Source organism: Conger conger, chromosome 1 (assembly GCF_963514075.1).
Source record: "Conger conger chromosome 1, fConCon1.1, whole genome shotgun sequence".
NCBI lineage: Eukaryota > Metazoa > Chordata > Actinopteri > Anguilliformes > Congridae > Conger > Conger conger.
The window spans coordinates 81739304-81758732 of record NC_083760.1 but is presented as its reverse complement, the minus strand read 5'-3'; the positions used below and the strand labels follow the sequence as shown (position 1 = coordinate 81758732).

The following is a 19429-nucleotide window of genomic DNA, read 5'->3' as shown; positions in this document are numbered from 1 at the left end:
TCCATCGCCATCGCAAATTGCAAGGGAGACAGGGGGCATCTCTGTTGTGTGCAGAGAACATTTACCGTTTGTGACAACAGCCCCCGGATTATGGTATAACACTTTAGCAAAATTATTGCCTAGCCCAAATTGGTTGAGTGTGACAAACAGAAAATCCCATTCTATACGATCAAATGCCTTTTCAGCATCCAAGGAAACTACCATACCGTTGAGACTATTTTGCTGGCATAATTGAATAATATTGAGTAACCTTCTAACATTGTTACAAGAGTTCCTTCCAATAATAAACCCCGTTTGGTCTTTATTGATAATGTGTGGAAGGATTTTCTCCAGCCTCAAGGCTAGAATTTTCGACAAAAGCTTGACATCTAAATTTAACAAACTGATAGGCCCGAAAGATGAACATTCATCCCCTGGTATATTTTTCTTAAGAATCAAGCTAATGTGGGTGTCATGGTGGGAGGTAGTACCTGGTGGGTCCACCAGAGGGCTGAGGATCATTAGTTCCACCTGTTCCTCATTAACTCCTGGGGAATTGCCTTCCCCAAGAGTATTTAAAGCCAGTGCTGACTCCCTTCAGTGCTTTTGTGTTCAACGTTTGCACGTGCACAAAGCCGGTAAGACACCAGGTAGACTCTGTTCTGGTAGAGTCAGGTACGGTGTTGGTTATTTACAAAAAATCTCTGAGACTACCAAAAAATTAGGTAAGGAAGGCGCTCGGTTGTGGTGTTTGTTCACCGACGCCTTCCTGAAAGGTTTTCATTTCTTCCTTTTTGTTTGGGGCTCGTGTGAGCCGGTGGTAGAGGGACGTTGTCCCCGGTATTGTATTTTAGTTTGTGTTTTTCTTCCTGAGCTGCGCCTCATGGGTTTTTGTTTTGTGCCTAGCGGTTTTTGCTAGGTTGTACTTTTATTTGGGGAATTCACTATTATTTCTCAGTGCTCACTTCCCAGCACTATATCTGGTTTGTGTATTCGCCCTGTTTTCTGAGGGTTGTTTTTATTTTCTACAGCCGTTTTTTGGGCTTAATTTCTGTTCTTTCCATTACCGCCTACGGGTTAGTTTCTGTTCCTCCCTGTGTCCCGGGAGAAGGTCTTATTGTTGTATCTCACTTTATTGTGAGTTCGCCTTCAAGGGTCGAACCTCAGTCGCTACTGGCCCTCCACCCTGCCCCTACCCTACAGTGGGCTTCTGTAAGAGTTTTGGGAAGAGAACCTATCTCAAGAGAGTGATTGAACATGTATATATTTCTTATATACATCAGTAATTTAAACTGTTTGTAAGATTCTGAGCTAAAGCCGTCCGGTCCCGGGGATTTTCCTGATTGAAGGATGCAAATTGCTTCCGTTATTTCCTCTATTGTTATAGGTCCATTCAATTCTGTTTTTTGTTTGTTATTAGGCTTGGGAAGGGATAGATTAGAGAAACTCACCATTAGTGTTAAGGCCTCTGTCGGCTGTTCACTTGTGTACAGCCTTTGATAAAATTCTTTGAAAGCAATGGCATAAATAAGGTTCACGTTTGACCTGTCCAGTGGCATCTTTGACAGAGGAGATGTTCTGGTAATCAGTCCTTCTCCTCACCAAGCCAGCTAAGTATTTGCTGAGTTTGATGCCGAATTCATATAATTTTTGTCTCACAAGTCTTATATTCTCCTCTGCCTTGCGAGTGAGCAGTGAATTAAGTGTTGCTCTTGTGGCAAGAGTCGCTTTTTAAAAATATGGGTCATTTAACAGATGTGTATTGAAACGCCATCTATTTGAGCGTTGCTGGGCATCCCCATGTGAAAATTTCAGATAAACAGGAGCATGGTCCGATATTGTATTTGCGATTTGCAGCCTAGCAGTGTGTTTTTTTTGGCACACTTTGGGCCTGTTAATACCAATCAATCATCATTTGAATCCCACAGCGTATTTGAGTATTTTTGCTGACCATGTGCATCCCTTCATGATCACAATGGCTACTTCCAGGACGATAATGCACCATGTCACAAAGCAAAAGTCGTCTCAAACTGGTTTCATGAACATGAATCCAATAGAACACCTTTGGGATGTGGTAGAACGGGATATTCGCAGCATGAATGTGCATCTGACAATCATGCAGTAATTGATTGATCTAATCATGTCAACATGGAACAGAATCTCAAAAGATCCATGCCACGAAGAATTGAAGTTGTTTTGAGAGCAAAGGGAGGCTAGTAAAATTAATAGTATTTTACAAGGGAGCTGGGCGCCAGAATGAATGCCACTACAACCGTTCCATGGTTGTTGGCTAGCCTATCCCATCTTCATTCATCTGGCTCAAATAATATGGTTTGTAATAGTCATATTCCCCGCTCGCATTTTTTTTGTCATCTCAGCAACGCTAATTTATTGCCTTGCACAACACCAGTGTTATTTGCAGTTCCTGTATGATTGCTTCTTGCTCTTTAAAGCTGCACTACAATATACAGACACACCCACCCATCAAAATGGTTTGCATTTATATGGCACCTTTAGCCAAAGCGCTGTACAATTGATGCTTCTCAGTCACACATTCGTACACTCACAAACCAATGGCGATTGACTGCCATGCAAGGTACCAACCAGCTCATCAGGAGCATTTTGGGGTTAGGTGTCTTGCTCAGGAACACTTTGACACGCCCAGGGCAGGAATCGAACCAGCAACCCTCCGACTGCCAAACAACTGCTCTTACTGTCTGAGCTAATGACAGGGCCAAGGGAACAAGAGTAAAGAGAGAAAGGAAGTGGGCCTAGGACTGAGCCCTGGGAAACTCCTGTGGCAAGGGGCCGAGGTGTCGATACTGTACCAGCCCAGGTAACGTGGAAGGAGTGACCAGAGAGGTAGGACTCAATCCAGTTCAGGGCTGTGCCGCAAATCCCCATTGCTGACAGGGAGGACAGGAGGACAGAGTGATTCACTGACGGAGAGGAGTGCAGTCTCCACTGAGTGGCCAGGTCTGAAGCCAGGCTGATTAGAAACCATCCATCCATCCATCCATTTTCATCCGCTTATCCGGAGTAGGGTTGTGGGAAAACTTTAATTGGCTCACAAAATATAGCTCATATGGTATTAACAGTAAAATGTGCAAAGCATTAATATGTGCCCACTTCTACTAATGTGCAGAGAGAAGCTGTCTACCAGTGTAAATTTCCACTGAACTGTAGCAACGCAAGCAAATATGTGTCATAGGGCATGAATACCAGTAAGATAAGAGAAGCAGAAACATGGCGGCAGAAGGCAAAGCTGGGTATTCCAGGTGTCCCTCTCCCCAGCAACGCATTCCAGCTCCTCCTGGGGGATCCCGAGGCGTTCCCAGGCCAGGAGAGATATATAATGTCTCCAGCGAGTTCTGGGTCTACCTCGGGGTCTCCTCCCAGTTGGACAAGCCCAGAAAACCTCCAAAGGGAGGCGCCCAGGAGGCATCCTGATCAGATGCCAGAACCACCTCAATTGGTTCCTTTCGACGCAAAGGAGCAGCGGCTCTACTCGCTCCCTCCGGATGTCTGAGTTCCTCACCCTATCTCTAAGACTGAGCCCAGCCACCCTACTGAGGAAGCTCATTTTGGCCGCTTCCAGGTTTCTCCGTCGTTGCCCACATGAGCATTGAAGTCGCCCAGCAAAACTATGGAGTCTCTGTGCGGCACCCTTTCCAGGATGCTGCCCAGTGACTCCAAGAAGGCCGGATACTCTGAACTGCCGTTTGGTGCATAACCACAAACGACAGTCAGAGCTTTCCCCCCAGCGACACGTAGTCGCAGAGAGGCGACCCTCTCGTTCTCCGGGTGAAACTCCAACACAGTGGCTTGTGAGAATTCTTTAATCTGATTCTACATGACCCAAGCAGGCATTTTACTTTACATTTTTATTTCAAATGAGCGAAATAATCGCCTCGCGGTTGTATGCCTCCGCTAACCAGTCGAATTGCAGTTTACATTCCTGTCTGCGCAAACTCATTTGTGTTACCTATAATGTAAACAACATTAAATGTTTTCTGAATATTTAGTTAAAGGCAGAGAAGTGGAATGATAAAACCAGGAAAAGTATTTGATTAGAATTTTTTTTTTTATCAAATTGAACAAGTTTAACCAACATTGTATGAATTTATTTGATTTGCACTATCCTCGAGTAGTCGAGGAACGTTGGGGTGGGTGTGCAGGTCAAAGTACTGCTTAGTTGAAGAGGAAGAAGGAGGCCAGAGGCACCAGGAGGAGGAAGAGGATGCTCTGTCCGATGCGCAGGGCATTGTTGCACATGTTTCCCTCACAGCAGTTCAGGTCCACAATGGCTCCCCGTCCAGCATTCAGGGCTCCAGAACAGAAACTTTGGGATGCACATCCCTTCACCTTCCCACCTGAAACAATGGGGAGAAAATGTCATTTTCAAGAAAAAATATCGACGCATCTGCCTAAAGATTTATTTCCTGTATTTTAAGTCTTACAGAGCCCCCCCTTAGTTACCCTAGGTAAAAAAAATATTCAAAATTTCTGTGTTAATATTTTACATGGTAATTTGTACTCTTGGTTTTGCAATCTGTGCATTTGGTTTGCCGATCCAGGGTACAGTCTGGCAAACCGAGCGCATAGTTTGCAAAAGTGAGGGTGGAGATTGGCAAACCGAGCGCACAATTTGCAAAACTGAGTGTACGGATTTCAGAATTTTTATTTGTTTTACCAAGGTACGTACGGGGGCTCCATTTTAACCTCTTGCAGATTAAGTGACCAATATTTTATATTATTGAAATTCAAATTCGATAACTCCTCCAAATTGCTATAGCCATAATAATTTACCAGGTGGACATACGTTCTCACATGTTATGTAAAGGGTAAGAACATGCCTCATCACTAAAAACAGATGTATAATGTATACTTCTGATTGAATGTGGTATTTATTGGTTCCAATACAATACAATTCAGCTATAAGATGTTTTTTACAGAATGGTTTCCTTTACACAAATATTTTGTCATAACATTCTGGTTTGCTTTATGCAAAACAACATCAACTAATAATATCAATGCCCATATTTTTTGTTACATTCGTGCCATGTCTATTCCCAGCATAAAATTACAAGATAAGATAGTTCTCACCTGAAGACTTAAAGCAGGAATCTTCACTTCCCTTGCACTCCAAAGTACTTGTGCAGTCACCAGAAGCTGTACAGGTGAAACACTTTTTTCCATTTGTGCTGGATTCTGGTAATGCTATAACAGTAGTGAGGACAACAGAAAAATTCATTTCCAGAAGTCAATATGAATATTAAGATTAAAATCTCAGTTTAACCTTAAATTAACATGTTGTGGACAAGAATTCTGCTTAGGTGGAATTTTAATGTGATGAAATGACTGTTTTGTGGCCTTTAAGCGCTCATTTATAGTATAACAGGATAATAAGATAATGTGTGAATTCTGGACATTAAGTAAAAAAGAGACTTAAAAAGACGCAGGGAGCTCTGCCTGTTCATAACCATAACATAAAGTAAAAATAAAAAAGTAAAATGGTAAACATTCAAGTTATGTAAGCTTGGAGTTGATGTCTAATTGTGAATCACCTGACTACCAATAAATCAGCCATTGGTTAATTCAGAGGTAAACCGCGACCTAATGAGGGAAATTAAACAATTGAACAAAAATTAGTCACTTAGTACCCTGTAATTCTCATGTCAAAATGTAAATATGGAATGTTTACCTGGCGGTTCTTGATTGTTGCACAGGTCGGAATCACAGCATTGGGTGTTGATAGTTGCCATAAAGATTCCACCGTTAAGAGATCCACTGAGACACTGAGCTGGTGTGGCGCATGACTTCTTCTTTTCAGTCAATATTTCTCCTAAAGACCAAAGGACAGAAGGGTCAAGAAGGATCAAAAATAAAAATCACGATCAACAAAGACAATTTGTGAAATATGCAACACTGCTGTCGCCGGGAATTGTATATCTTCATCCTTCAAATAACATTGTCACTTATTTAAATGGAGAATGAGACAGAAGGTGCACTTATATATATATATATATATATATATATATATATATATATATATATATATATATATATATATATATATATTTATATATTTATTTATTTATTTATTTATTTTTAATCTAAATCAAAGCCTGTTACATATAAAACACCCTGTAGGGGACATGAGTTTTTGGTCTAAATCTCATACATTTTTTGTCACCCATTTTATGTCAAAAAAACTATATGTAACTTTTTTGCCAGGTCTCAGGAGTTTATAACATTTCTAATGTGTGTTTCACTTTAAGGCAAGCCTCAACAAGCCTAAACCAACAGAGGATCCATTGTTACTGGAGTCCTGTTTTTCCTTATCAACCAAACCACTAGACAAAAATAATCTAGATCTTTGCACATAACCCATGACAAACTGAACGACTGAAATCCTCATCACAATTCAGATGATTCTGCTAGGAATCACTACAGACTATTGCCTGGAAAAAATGCCAAGCACACGTTAGAAGCCATATCCCCTTGGGTGACTGTATAATCAGCCGATTTAGTAAAGGCTGTTGGTAAAAGAACGCCTGCTAGCATGCACATCTTGTCGTCGTTCTAGCTCACCCAGGGTGACTGCTGCTGTGAAACTGACACATTTGGTCTGGCTTGCAGGACATGTTTCTGTCTGCGAACACGGTCCAGGGCCTTCACACGTGACACAATCCAGTGGGTATGCTAAAACATATTTGGGAAAAAAACACTTATTTAATTATTTTAAAATATACAGTTGCAGACCCTTCTAAAGTAAGAGCTAATTTCTATGTCACTCTTTATGAAAAGTTCTATTTACATTGACATTTTTGTCATTTAGCAGACGCTTTTAATCCAAAAGTTAAAGCATCACATCCATAGCTAGTAAAATACACATGAAGTGTTGTTCTAAACATATAGTATATAGAGAAGCTCAGTTTTGGCAAGGTTAAGCTTCAGGTGGTGGGAAGTCATCCACGCATAGATATCAGCCAAGCAGGCAGAGATCTGTGTGGTGACCTGGCTATCGGGGGGGAAGGAAATAAAGAGTTTGGTGTCATCGGCGTAAGAGTGGTAAGAAAAGCCATGCGAAGAGAAAACAGAACCAAGAGACATGGCGTATAGCGAGAAGAGGAGAGGACCAAGAACCGAGCCCTGTGGGACTCCAAGTCACCTGGTAGGAACGACCAGAGAGGTAGGAGGAAAACCAAGCAAGTGCAGACCCTGTGACACCTATCCCAGACAGATATTTAAAATCTGCATGCAAAAAGGACAATAAAAACGAAATATAATATAACACAAAATAATTACCTTCACTGAATTTAAACAGAAGTAGCCAATCTACATTTAGCACAAGACTAGCCGAAAGTCTTCTCGGTTTTCACGAACTGAGTGGGTGAATATTTGAGAAGGTCTAAACAATAGTCTGTAGGAGAATACTGTGTTAGCCAACGTAGCCTACATACTAAACTAAATCCCACATGCCATTAATGACAACAATTTCAGTTTACATTATTGCTTTCAAACTGTCACGAGAGCAAGTTTTAGTGGTATTACCTTTGGAGAAGAGTGCGCACGTCAGGGCAATGGTGACTAGGAGTTTCATTATGTCCAGTATTATGCGCGCAATGCATGAAAACGAGACCATTTATATACTGTGAACCGGAGGGGCGTAAAGGCGTGACCCTGGTATAGTTTCAAAGCACTTCTCTGAATATAAACTTAAAATTGTGCATGTTCCTGTAAATTAGGGTAATAGGTTTAAAAACAGCAGAACATCTGTCCTGTCATGTCCATCAGGTAGACAACACTACTGAACACTACATGGTTACTGTTGCTTATTATATTTTTTACCGAAGATGGCAGGGTGCAGTGAGGAAACCTCCAAAAGTGTTCACACGCTTGATAAAGACGAGTAAGGATGACAATAAATACAATATCGGTTATGAATCGTAATTGGACAATTATATTCCAAAATACAAAATCGGCATTAACATACCATTCGGATTTTTTGTTCAATCTTAGCGATCTGTATACTGTATACATCATTTTCCTCACCCATTGCATATATTTTTGCCAATTAAAACACAAGCTGAGACGTAAAATGCCTCTGTTAATAGTCACCTCGAGGAAAGGCAACAAACTCTTAAAAGAAACAAAACAAAAAAAAGGCTATTGACCTTCACAAGTCAGGACATGGTTAATATAAACACACACATGAACAATAGATACTGCTTTACACTATCTACTATTTGTGGTCGCAAAATGGAGGCAGGCGAGATGTTAATAAATTAATAATGATCAAGGTACAGACCGTAAAAGCACATGAGTACATGGGACATTTGTACTTTGAACAATCGGCCATTTGTATCCGGGTAGTTTTCTCGCAAAACTACGATGCCTCCGATGAGGATACAGAATCTTGTCAGCATATCTGCACGAAGTATACAGTATAAGACGTTTAAAACTGCTAAAACATTTGTCCTGTCATGTCCATCAGATAGACAATGCTACTGAACAGACATGTTTTTGTTTCATTTTTTATACTACATAATGTCATTCAAAATGGGATGATTTTTTGAGACTGATTACTTTTTGCAGTTATACTGCTACATAACATTAATTGGCGCCCTGGTTTCGTAGAGAGTAAAATCCCTACGTCATTTGGCGGCCCGTGCGAAGACCGTACAATGGGCAGTAAATCGGGGGGCCAAATATTGGATTAAACAAAAAAAAAGAGGCCAAGGCTATTTGTTTGAGCAAAACATAATCAGACATTTTTAAGGAATTTAAAAAAGAGAACATCTGGTCAGCCTACATTAAGCAAAGTATCAGCCTGAACATATTCATTACAACAGATGTCAAGCCAACTTCATATATGCACAGTGTCGAGTGGTGATATTGTCATCATACTGCAGTTACCTTTGACTTTTTAAACTAACTTTTTCAGATTTCAGCAGTCCTTTACAAAGGTAAAGCAGCAGCAGAAAGTAAACATGTAGTTACAGTAAGTTGAGGAAATGCCTGGTGGTGAAGTGGAAAATAATATAGCCATGTATACTATAAGACATGGAAAGTTATATAACTAATCAGGGAGTGTTGATTGATGTTTAGTGAACCAATGTATTAGAGTAACCCAATTATTAACCAATAATTAACTAATTCATTTTTTATCCACCTACAGTCTCTCCCAAGTTCTTCTGGCTTACTTCTGGATCAGTTTGCACCACTGGGTTGCATTGCATGCATGAGGTTCAGGTTTTGATCTATCCACCTATTATCTTAACCCGCTTACCCTGAACAGAGTTGCAGGGGGGCTGGAGCCTATCCCAGCATACATTGGGCGAAAGGCAGGAATGGACCGGTCACTAGTCCATCGCAGGGCACACACACCATTCACTCACACACACAAACACACACATACCTACATACCTACATACCTACAGGCAATTTAGACTCTCCAATCAGTCTAACCTGCATGTCTTTGGACTGTGGGAGGAAACCAGAGTACCCGGAGGAAACCCACGCAGACACAGGGAGAACATACAAACTCCACACAGAGAGGCCCCAGCCGACCGGGATTCGAACCCAGGACCTCCTTGCTGTGAGGCGGCAGTGCTACCCACTGCACCATCCGTCCACAACAAAATAAAGATACAGTACATTTTATAACTTATCAAATAGATCAGGACCCTGGCCATGTTCCAATGTCGGCTGAAGACTTATGGCCGGATAGCCTGAATTTACATAGTTTTGAATGCTTATGTTGTGGTGCATGGAGCTTTAGCACTCAATATAAATGCTCAACATATAGTATATCATTATCTCAACTGAGTGGAGGTGAGCTATTAATAAATGTTGCTTCTAGTGGCATCACGCATCAGCGGAGGGTCTGTGAATGTAGCCAGCACCTGTGGACCCATATTGATCTGACATTCCGATAGTGTTCTTAATCTCCATCAGCAAAAGCAAATCCTCAGTCACAATGTGAACAGCTCTGTCATAGTTGTATCTTCTTAACTTAACTTACAACTATGACTATGACAGAGTAGGGACAAATGAACAGAGGGCATGTTGAAACATGGGGATTTTGCATATTTGCGTTGGTGCAAGAATGTTTTGACTAATGTATTATAGCAATGTGCCTATCATGTGTGAGTGGCTGTACAATTTTGAAACTTCATCAATAGTAATTAAGAAAGCTTTTTCCAGTTCAGCTGGTTATTCAGCCTTTTATATTAGTCCAATAGGAACAAAATGTACTCCATAAGCATTGATTTAACAATGTTAAATGGAGGCGACATGGCTCAGGCAGTAAGAGCAGTCGTCTGGCAGGGTTGCCGGTTCGATCCCCCGTCCGGGCTGTGTCGAAGTGTCCCTGAGCAAGACACCTAACCCCCAAATGCTCCTGACGAGCTGGTCGGGGCCCTGCATGGCAGCCAATCACCGTCGGTGTGTGAGTGTGTGTATGAATGGGTGAATGGAGAAGCATCAATTGTACAGAGCTTTGGATAAAGGCGCTATAGAAATGCCTGTCATTTACCATTTTACCATTTACAATGTTATCACATATGGGGTGTGTTAACTGTATTTATCCCTGTCGCGTAAATACTTTGGATACTGACTTTGTGCCTTTGCTTACTCTCTCCCGCACTTTCTGCTTTCAACAGGATAGAAAAATATGTTCATTAGCTCAACAAATATGTGCATCAAAAACATAAAAAGGTGCTGACCATCTCCACAGAAGGTTCGAGGTAATGCTCACATTACAGTGCAACAGCACAAGGTTCCAGAAAATGCTTTGTTATCACCATGCAATGGGGGTGAATGACCTCAAAATATTTACTGTAACTGTAGATCCTGTTCTCTTGTGGGGTTTTTTTGGACTTAGACACACCCTACCACATGGTCTGGTGTCATGTTCTTAATATTTAACCTGCCTGTTTGAGACCGAGCCTAAAGCCTTTCCATATCTTTTGAGAACCATGTTGATCTTCTAAATTAGGTAGTCAGTTAGTTATTTACTGGTTATTTTGCTCTGCGATCCCTCTCCCTTTCGTTCACGATTGTATTCTCTCCACTTAACTTTCGCCACTGTCCATGTTAACACAGAGAGCTGACAACGTTAACACAGAGAGCTGACCATGTTAATACAGAGAGATGTCCATGTTAGCACAGAGAGCTGACCATGTTTACACAGATAGCTTTTACAATGTTTTTATTTTTTATTAAGTAATCAAATTTTTCTGAAAACAATAGGGGTCAAAATTATTGCCGCCCATAACAATTATTGTAAATAAAATCAAAGAAAGTTAAATTGGCAATACATTTTACTTAACTTAGTTAATCTCAGTCTAAAGGAAGTATACTGTGTCATTACAAGACTTCCAGTTTCACCAGAGTATAAAAATGAGGTAACAAGCATGCAAAATCCCTTTTTCATCTATCCCTATGTCAATAATTGTATTATTTCTTAGTTTACAGTATTTCTTGCTCATATTTATCAAAAGTGCCAATAATTCTGGAACCCACTGTATGTTTTCCCAGGAGATGGTTTGTTTTTAAAAAAACATTGATAAAAAAAAGAAAAGCCACCAAAAACATCTCCATAAACAGTATGATTTTTTTTCAGGGCAGTACAAGGGGTGTTGTCAAGCGAACCTCATTTATCAACATTTCTAATAGGATATGTCGATATTAAAACTTTCCTCTAACCAGGCTTACCAGTTCCTCAAAAGTGGCTCGGTAAGAAGATTACATAAAGCCTATTGCTGAGCTTAATTTTCACCATTTTAACTGTTAAATTGTACCTGGTTTTATAGTTTTAAACAGATTTTTTACGCCTGTGCTTCATTTTATTTATCCATAAATACAGTAAAAAAAACACAGACTTTAAAAAACCAAAGCCACCAAAGCTCCATACAAACAATAAAAAATAATTTCAGGACAGCACAAGGTGTGTTGCAGAAGAAAACCTAATTTATCAGTATATGGCTGGATATAACGAAATTAAAACGTGTTTCACAGCTAAATGACTGTAATGAACTACAAGACAGCAGGGAAAGTGTGTTGTGGAGATGAAGATTGAATGATGATTGAATGTATCTCTTAGTGAAATCTCAAGATGGCTTTAGCTGGTTTCAGCAGGCTGCTGACCTTTGCAGGATGAGGGCCGGATGCAGATTGTGGTTCCAGTGGTAGAGGTGGTGGGCTGAGGAGGGGTATGTGAAAATATTCAGTGGCACATTGCAACATCTTTCTCCAAAAACAACATTCTGATATCTAGTCACTATATACTGTGTTGCTATAAACATGACATGTAAACCAAGTTACTGAGACAGGTGCATGGGGGTTGGACCCAAAATGCACGACTCAGAAACAATGGTAAAATAAAGTCCCATCAGGGCTTTATTCGGGACGAATCCCAGGAGCGTAGTCAAAACAAGCAAAGTCCATACACGTAGATCCAGCCAATAAAACAATAAATAACCCGAAAACACAGTGCCGAATTTATCAGTATATGGCTGGATATAACGAAATTAAAACGTGTTTCACAGCTAAATGACTGTAATGAACTACAAGACAGCAGGGACAGTGTGTTGTGGAGATGAAGATTGAATGATGATTGAATGTATCTCTTAGTGAAATCTCAAGATGGCTTTAGCTGGTTTCAGCAGGCTGCTGACCTTTGCAGGATGAGGGCCGGATGCAGATTGTGGTTCCAGTGGTAGAGGTGGTGGGCTGAGGAGGGGTATGTGAAAATATTCAGTGGCACATTGCAACATCTTTCTCCAAAAACAACATTCTGATATCTAGTCACTATATACTGTGTTGCTATAAACATGACATGTAAACCAAGTTACTGAGACAGGTGCATGGGGGTTGGACCCAAAATGCACGACTCAGAAACAATGGTAAAATAAAGTCCCATCAGGGCTTTATTCGGGACGAATCCCAGGAGCGTAGTCAAAACAAGCAAAGTCCATACACGTAGATCCAGCCAATAAAACAATAAATAACCCGAAAACACAGTGCCGAATTTATCAGTATATGGCTGGATATAACGAAATTAAAACGTGTTTCACAGCTAAATGACTGTAATGAACTACAAGACAGCAGGGACAGTGTGTTGTGGAGATGAAGATTGAATGATGATTGAATGTATTGTGGTGCCTTGGGGTAGATCCTGAGGCCGTGGGTGGGCCCAGCTGAAATCCAAGACACAGGAGTCAGTAATCCAGAAAAAATTAGTCTTTTTATTTTTTCTGTTTTCTTTTTTTTTCCGTCGGGGTATTGCTGATAGCGCCCCCCCCCACGTTTAAAACTGCTAAAACATTTGTCCTGTCATGTCCATCAGATAGACAATGCTACTGAACAGACATGTTTTTATTTCATTTTTTATACTACATAATGTCATTCAAAATGGGATGATTTTTTGAGACTGATTACTTTTTGCAGTTATACTGCTACATAACATTAATTGGCGCCCCGGTTTCGTAGAGAGTAAAATCCCTACGTCATTTGGCGGCCCGTGCGAAGACCGTACAATGGGCAGTAAATCGGGGGGCCAAATATTGGATTAAACAAAAAAAAAGAGGCCAAGGCTATTTGTTTGAGCAAAACATAATCAGACATTTTTAAGGAATTTAAAAAAGAGAACATCTGGTCAGCCTACATTAAGCAAAGTATCAGCCTGAACATATTCATTACAACAGATGTCAAGCCAACTTCATATATGCACAGTGTCGAGTGGTGATATTGTCATCATACTGCAGTTACCTTTGACTTTTTAAACTAACTTTTTCAGATTTCAGCAGTCCTTTACAAAGGTAAAGCAGCAGCAGAAAGTAAACATGTAGTTACAGTAAGTTGAGGAAATGCCTGGTGGTGAAGTGGAAAATAATATAGCCATGTATACTATAAGACATGGAAAGTTATATAACTAATCAGGGAGTGTTGATTGATGTTTAGTGAACCAATGTATTAGAGTAACCCAATTATTAACCAATAATTAATTCATTCATTTTTTATCCACCAACAGTCTCTCCCAAGTTCTTCTGGCTTACTTCTGGATCAGTTTGCACCACTGGGTTGCATTGCATGCATGAGGTTCAGGTTTTGATCTATCCACCTATTATCTTAACCCGCTTACCCTGAACAGAGTTGCAGGGGGGCTGGAGCCTATCCCAGCATACATTGGGCGAAAGGCAGGAATGGACCGGTCACTAGTCCATCGCAGGGCACACACACCATTCACTCACACACACAAACACACACATACCTACATACCTACATACCTACAGGCAATTTAGACTCTCCAATCAGTCTAACCTGCATGTCTTTGGACTGTGGGAGGAAACCAGAGTACCCGGAGGAAACCCACGCAGACACAGGGAGAACATACAAACTCCACACAGAGAGGCCCCGGCCGACCGGGATTCGAACCCAGGACCTCCTTGCTGTGAGGCGGCAGTGCTACCCACCGCACCATCCGTCCACAACAAAATAAAGATACAGTACATTTTATAACTTATCAAATAGATCAGGACCCTGGCCATGTTCCAATGTCGGCTGAAGGCTTATGGCCGGATAGCCTGAATTTACATAGTTTTGAATGCTTATGTTGTGGTGCATGGAGCTTTAGCACTCAATATAAATGCTCAACATATAGTATATCATTATCTCAACTGAGTGGAGGTGAGCTATTAATAAATGTTGCTTCTAGTGGCATCACGCATCAGCGGAGGGTCTGTGAATGTAGCCAGCACCTGTGGACCCATATTGATCTGACATTCCGATAGTGTTCTTAATCTCCATCAGCAAAAGCAAATCCTCAGTCACAATGTGAACAGCTCTGTCATAGTTGTATCTTCTTAACTTAACTTACAACTATGACTATGACAGAGTAGGGACAAATGAACAGAGGGCATGTTGAAACATGGGGATTTTGCATATTTGCGTTGGTGCAAGAATGGGTTTGTTTTGACTAATGTATTATAGCAATGTGCCTATCATGTGTGAGTGGCTGTACAATTTTGAAACTTCATCAATAGTAATTAAGAAAGCTTTTTCCAGTTCAGCTGGTTATTCAGCCTTTTATATTAGTCCAATAGGAACAAAATGTACTCCATAAGCATTGATTTAACAATGTTAAATGGAGGCGACATGGCTCAGGCAGTAAGAGCAGTCGTCTGGCAGGGTTGCCGGTTCGATCCCCCGTCCGGGCTGTGTCGAAGTGTCCCTGAGCAAGACACCTAACCCCAAAATGCTCCTGACGAGCTGGTCGGGGCCCTGCATGGCAGCCAATCACCGTCGGTGTGTGAGTGTGTGTATGAATGGGTGAATGGAGAAGCATCAATTGTACAGAGCTTTGGATAAAGGCGCTATAGAAATGCCTGCCATTTACCATTTTACCATTTACAATGTTATCACATATGGGGTGTGTTAACTGTATTTATCCCTGTCGCGTAAATACTTTGGATACTGACTTTGTGCCTTTGCTTACTCTCTCCCGCACTTTCTGCTTTCAACAGGATAGAAAAATATGTTCATTAGCTCAACAAATATGTGCATCAAAAACATAAAAAGGTGCTGACCATCTCCACAGAAGGTTCGAGGTAATGCTCACATTACAGTGCAACAGCACAAGGTTCCAGAAAATGCTTTGTTATCACCATGCAATGGGGGTGAATGACCTCAAAATATTTACTGTAACTGTAGATCCTGTTCTCTTGTGGGGTTTTTTTGGACTTAGACACACCCTACCACATGGTCTGGTGTCATGTTCTTAATATTTAACCTGCCTGTTTGAGACCGAGCCTAAAGCCTTTCCATATCTTTTGAGAACCATGTTGATCTTCTAAATTAGGTAGTCAGTTAGTTATTTACTGGTTATTTTGCTCTGCGATCCCTCTCCCTTTCGTTCACGATTGTATTCTCTCCACTTAACTTTCGCCACTGTCCATGTTAACACAGAGAGCTGACAACGTTAACACAGAGAGCTGACCATGTTAATACAGAGAGATGTCCATGTTAGCACAGAGAGCTGACCATGTTTACACAGATAGCTTTTACAATGTTTTTATTTTTTATTAAGTAATCAAATTTTTCTGAAAACAATAGGGGTCAAAATTATTGCCGCCCATAACAATTATTGTAAATAAAATCAAAGAAAGTTAAATTGGCAATACATTTTACTTAACTTAGTTAATCCCAGTCTAAAGGAAGTATACTGTGTCATTACAAGACTTCCAGTTTCACCAGAGTATAAAAATGAGGTAACAAGCATGCAAAATCCCTTTTTCATCTATCCCTATGTCAATAATTGTATTATTTCTTAGTTTACAGTATTTCTTGCTCATATTTATCAAAAGTGCCAATAATTCTGGAACCCACTGTATGTTTTCCCAGGAGATGGTTTGTTTTTAAAAAAACATTGATAAAAAAAAGAAAAGCCACCAAAAACATCTTCATAAATAGTATGATTTTTTTTCAGGGCGGTACAAGGGGTGTTGTCAAGCGAACCTCATTTATCAACATTTCTAATAGGATATGTCGATATTAAAACTTTCCTCTAACCAGGCTTACCAGTTCCTCAAAAGTGGCTTGGTAAGAAGATTACATAAAGCCTATTGCTGAGCTTAATTTTCACCATTTTAACTGTTAAATTGTACCTGGTTTTATAGTTTTAAACAGATTTTTTACGCTTGTGCTTCATTTTATTTATCCATAAATACAGTAAAAAAAACACAGACTTTAAAAAACCAAAGCCACCAAAGCTCCATACAAACAATAAAAAATAATTTCAGGACAGCACAAGGTGTGTTGCAGAAGAAAACCTAATTTATCAGTATATGGCTGGATATAACGAAATTAAAACGTGTTTCGCAGCTAAATGACTGTAATGAACTACAAGACAGCAGGGACAGTGTGTTGTGGAGATGAAGATTGAATGATGATTGAATGTATCTCTTAGTGAAATCTCAAGATGGCTTTAGCTGGTTTCAGCAGGCTGCTGGACTTTGCAGGATGAGGGCCGGATGCAGATTGTGGTTCCAGTGGTAGAGGTGGTGGGCTGAGGAGGGGTATGTGAAAATATTCAGTGGCACATTGCAACATCTTTCTCCAAAAACAACATTCTGATATCTAGTCACTATATACTGTGTTGCTATAAACATGACATGTAAACCAAGTTACACAGGACCACTCAGCAACACACATCATGCACAATTCACATGTACACCAAACATCATGCATAAATTCACCATGGCCCACCAATGGCCACTTGAAATACTCCATTGTTCTCTGCCCCAAATAGTCACCTCTCTGCTTCAACTAAAATAAAGTGTATTGTGGGAGAAAAATATAATGTAGTACAATGTAACCTAGGATATATGTATCCAGATATGTACAATTTAGTTAAATTAGTTGGCAATTAGCATTTTTAAGATCCAGATTAGGTTCATGATTGTGAATTATCTATGTAAATCGACTCAATAGATTACACATTCTTTCTGAATGATAATAATAAAAAAATAAATATATAAGAATATAGGCCAATAATAGGCTAAAATCACAAAAAGGATGTAAACAATTACCATATCTGGGTCACTCAGGTGGTGTCAATTCTAATTAAACTTCCCACAATATAAAAGGCCTTCAGTCTTAATTAATGGTAACAATGGCTGACCTTGCGCTCTTGCATGATTTGGCGCAATTAAGACGCTGGAGAGAGAGGTATTTCAGGGATCGGGCAGATATGTTGGCTGAGAGTGATGAATTAGTTGTTTCCGACTACCAAGACCAATTCTGTTGCATTTATGCAACATTTTGGAGCCGAATCTGACAAGGCCAACAAGACGCAGCCATGCCATCCCTGTACTATCTGTGCTTGGTTTTCTAGCCACAGGGACCTTCCAGCATGAGATAGGTGACAGGTCTGGCATTTCGCAACCAACTATGAGCCGCATCCTCCCTGCTGTGCTCAATGGTATTTTAAAACTAGTCAAATTTCCCTATGACGCACAACGGCAGGTAGAAACGATGCAGGGATTCAGTGCAATTGCAAACATGCCAGGTGTCATCAGTGCCATAGACTGCACACACGTACGTATCAAGGCTCCATCTGGTGATGCATTTGCTTACATAAACCGGAAAAACTTTCATTCCCTTAATGTGCAACTGATCTGTGATGCAAAGTGTGTGCTGTTAAACGTTGTGGCACGGTGGCCCGGTGGGACGCATGATGCATTTATCCTGCATAATAGCACAGTTGGTACACGTTTGGAGGATGGAGCTGTGAGGAACGGCTGGCTCATTGGTAAGAGTATAGCCTGCCTATACAATTGCATGTGTGTTTTATATATGGACTTACCCTTCTATATCCATAGAGGATAGGGGTTACCCACTGACGCCGTGGCTTATGACCCCACTGACCAACCCGCAGACACCACAGGAGCTGGCATACAATGAGGCGCACGCTGCTACTCGGGCCGTTGTGAAGCACACAAACAGGGTCTTGAAGGCAAGATGGATCTGCCTGGACAATAAAGGTGGCACCCTTCTTTATGCACCCGGGAAGGTGTGCAAAATAATATTAGCTTGCTGTGTCCTGCACAATGTGGCCATTAAACAGGGCCTTCCCCTGCCTGAAGTCCCCAATGCAGAGGAACGACTGCCTCCGGAACCAGCTCTTGGGCCTCGAAATGCGGCTGCTATACAGACACGCCAGAGACTTGGAGAGCAATTTTAAGGTAAATGTTGCTAAGACTGAATAAGCTGTGCACATTTTAGGCCGACAAGCTTTGCAAAAAGTTAGTTTCATTTGTATTTTGTTTTATATTTATATACAACATCCTGTTTCAGTAGGCTACCTCAGTTCATTTTCATGTCATGCTCTTTAAAATGTATACAAATATGCTATATTTAATTATCAGAGTAAAAGAGAGTTGCTTGATTATCTTGTAGTAAATAAGTGTTTTCCCAGGATAAACACAGACATCACACAATACTGACAACATAACACTTTGTTGTTGAGGACGCAAAAGTGCCTTGCAGATTTCCTTCAAGCTGGTGTTAATTTCTTGGAGGGACGTGTTGATTTGGTTGACTGCTGTAAGTAGACTTTCTTGATTCCTCAGGACCTCATCCGTAAGGACAGCCGGATCACCTCTTCGGCCTCGGTACCTGGGTGCCGCAGGAGCAGCAGCGGCGGCGGCAGGTGCTGGAGCGACATCATGGGAGGAGCTCTCGCCAGCTAGAAATAGGAGACAACGTTTCTTTTTTTTTTCGTTTTATGTGTGGCCCTTTTTTCATTTGAAAGAAACCTTTAATAAATCTTATTTGAAAAATGTTTAATTTACGTTGGCTGCAGACTGACTTATTTGGAGCTGTACAGTATAAAACAGAGCTTTAGCCTATTAAGATTCAAATAATCTGAAGACGATGCATA

At 40.7% G+C, this 19429-nt stretch overlaps 1 protein-coding gene across 1 annotated transcript; it reads right to left on the bottom strand.

Moving 5' to 3' along the window:
• Positions 1–4044: 4044 nt before the first annotated feature.
• LOC133126564 (phospholipase A2 inhibitor NAI-like) lies at positions 4045–7589 on the bottom strand. Its single transcript, XM_061238912.1, has 5 exons — positions 7537–7589; positions 6574–6684; positions 5684–5824; positions 5086–5199; positions 4045–4352 (listed from the first exon to the last, which is right to left on the bottom strand). The coding sequence occupies exons 1-5, from the start codon at positions 7583–7585 to the stop codon at positions 4171–4173; spliced, it is 597 nt and encodes a 198-aa protein (XP_061094896.1). The 5' UTR covers positions 7586–7589; the 3' UTR covers positions 4045–4170.
• Positions 7590–19429: the final 11840 nt, after the last annotated feature.

Coding starts and splice junctions, on each gene's coding strand:
- LOC133126564 (XM_061238912.1), bottom strand. CDS start 7,585: ATGAAACTCCTAGTCACCATTGCCCTGACGTGCGCACTCTTCTCCAAA. Junction 6,685..7,536: donor GTGCGCACTCTTCTCCAAAG/GTAATACCACTA, acceptor AATATGTTTTAG/CATACCCACTGGATTGTGTC. Junction 5,825..6,573: donor CACAGCAGCAGTCACCCTGG/GTGAGCTAGAAC, acceptor TTTGGTCTTTAG/GAGAAATATTGACTGAAAAG.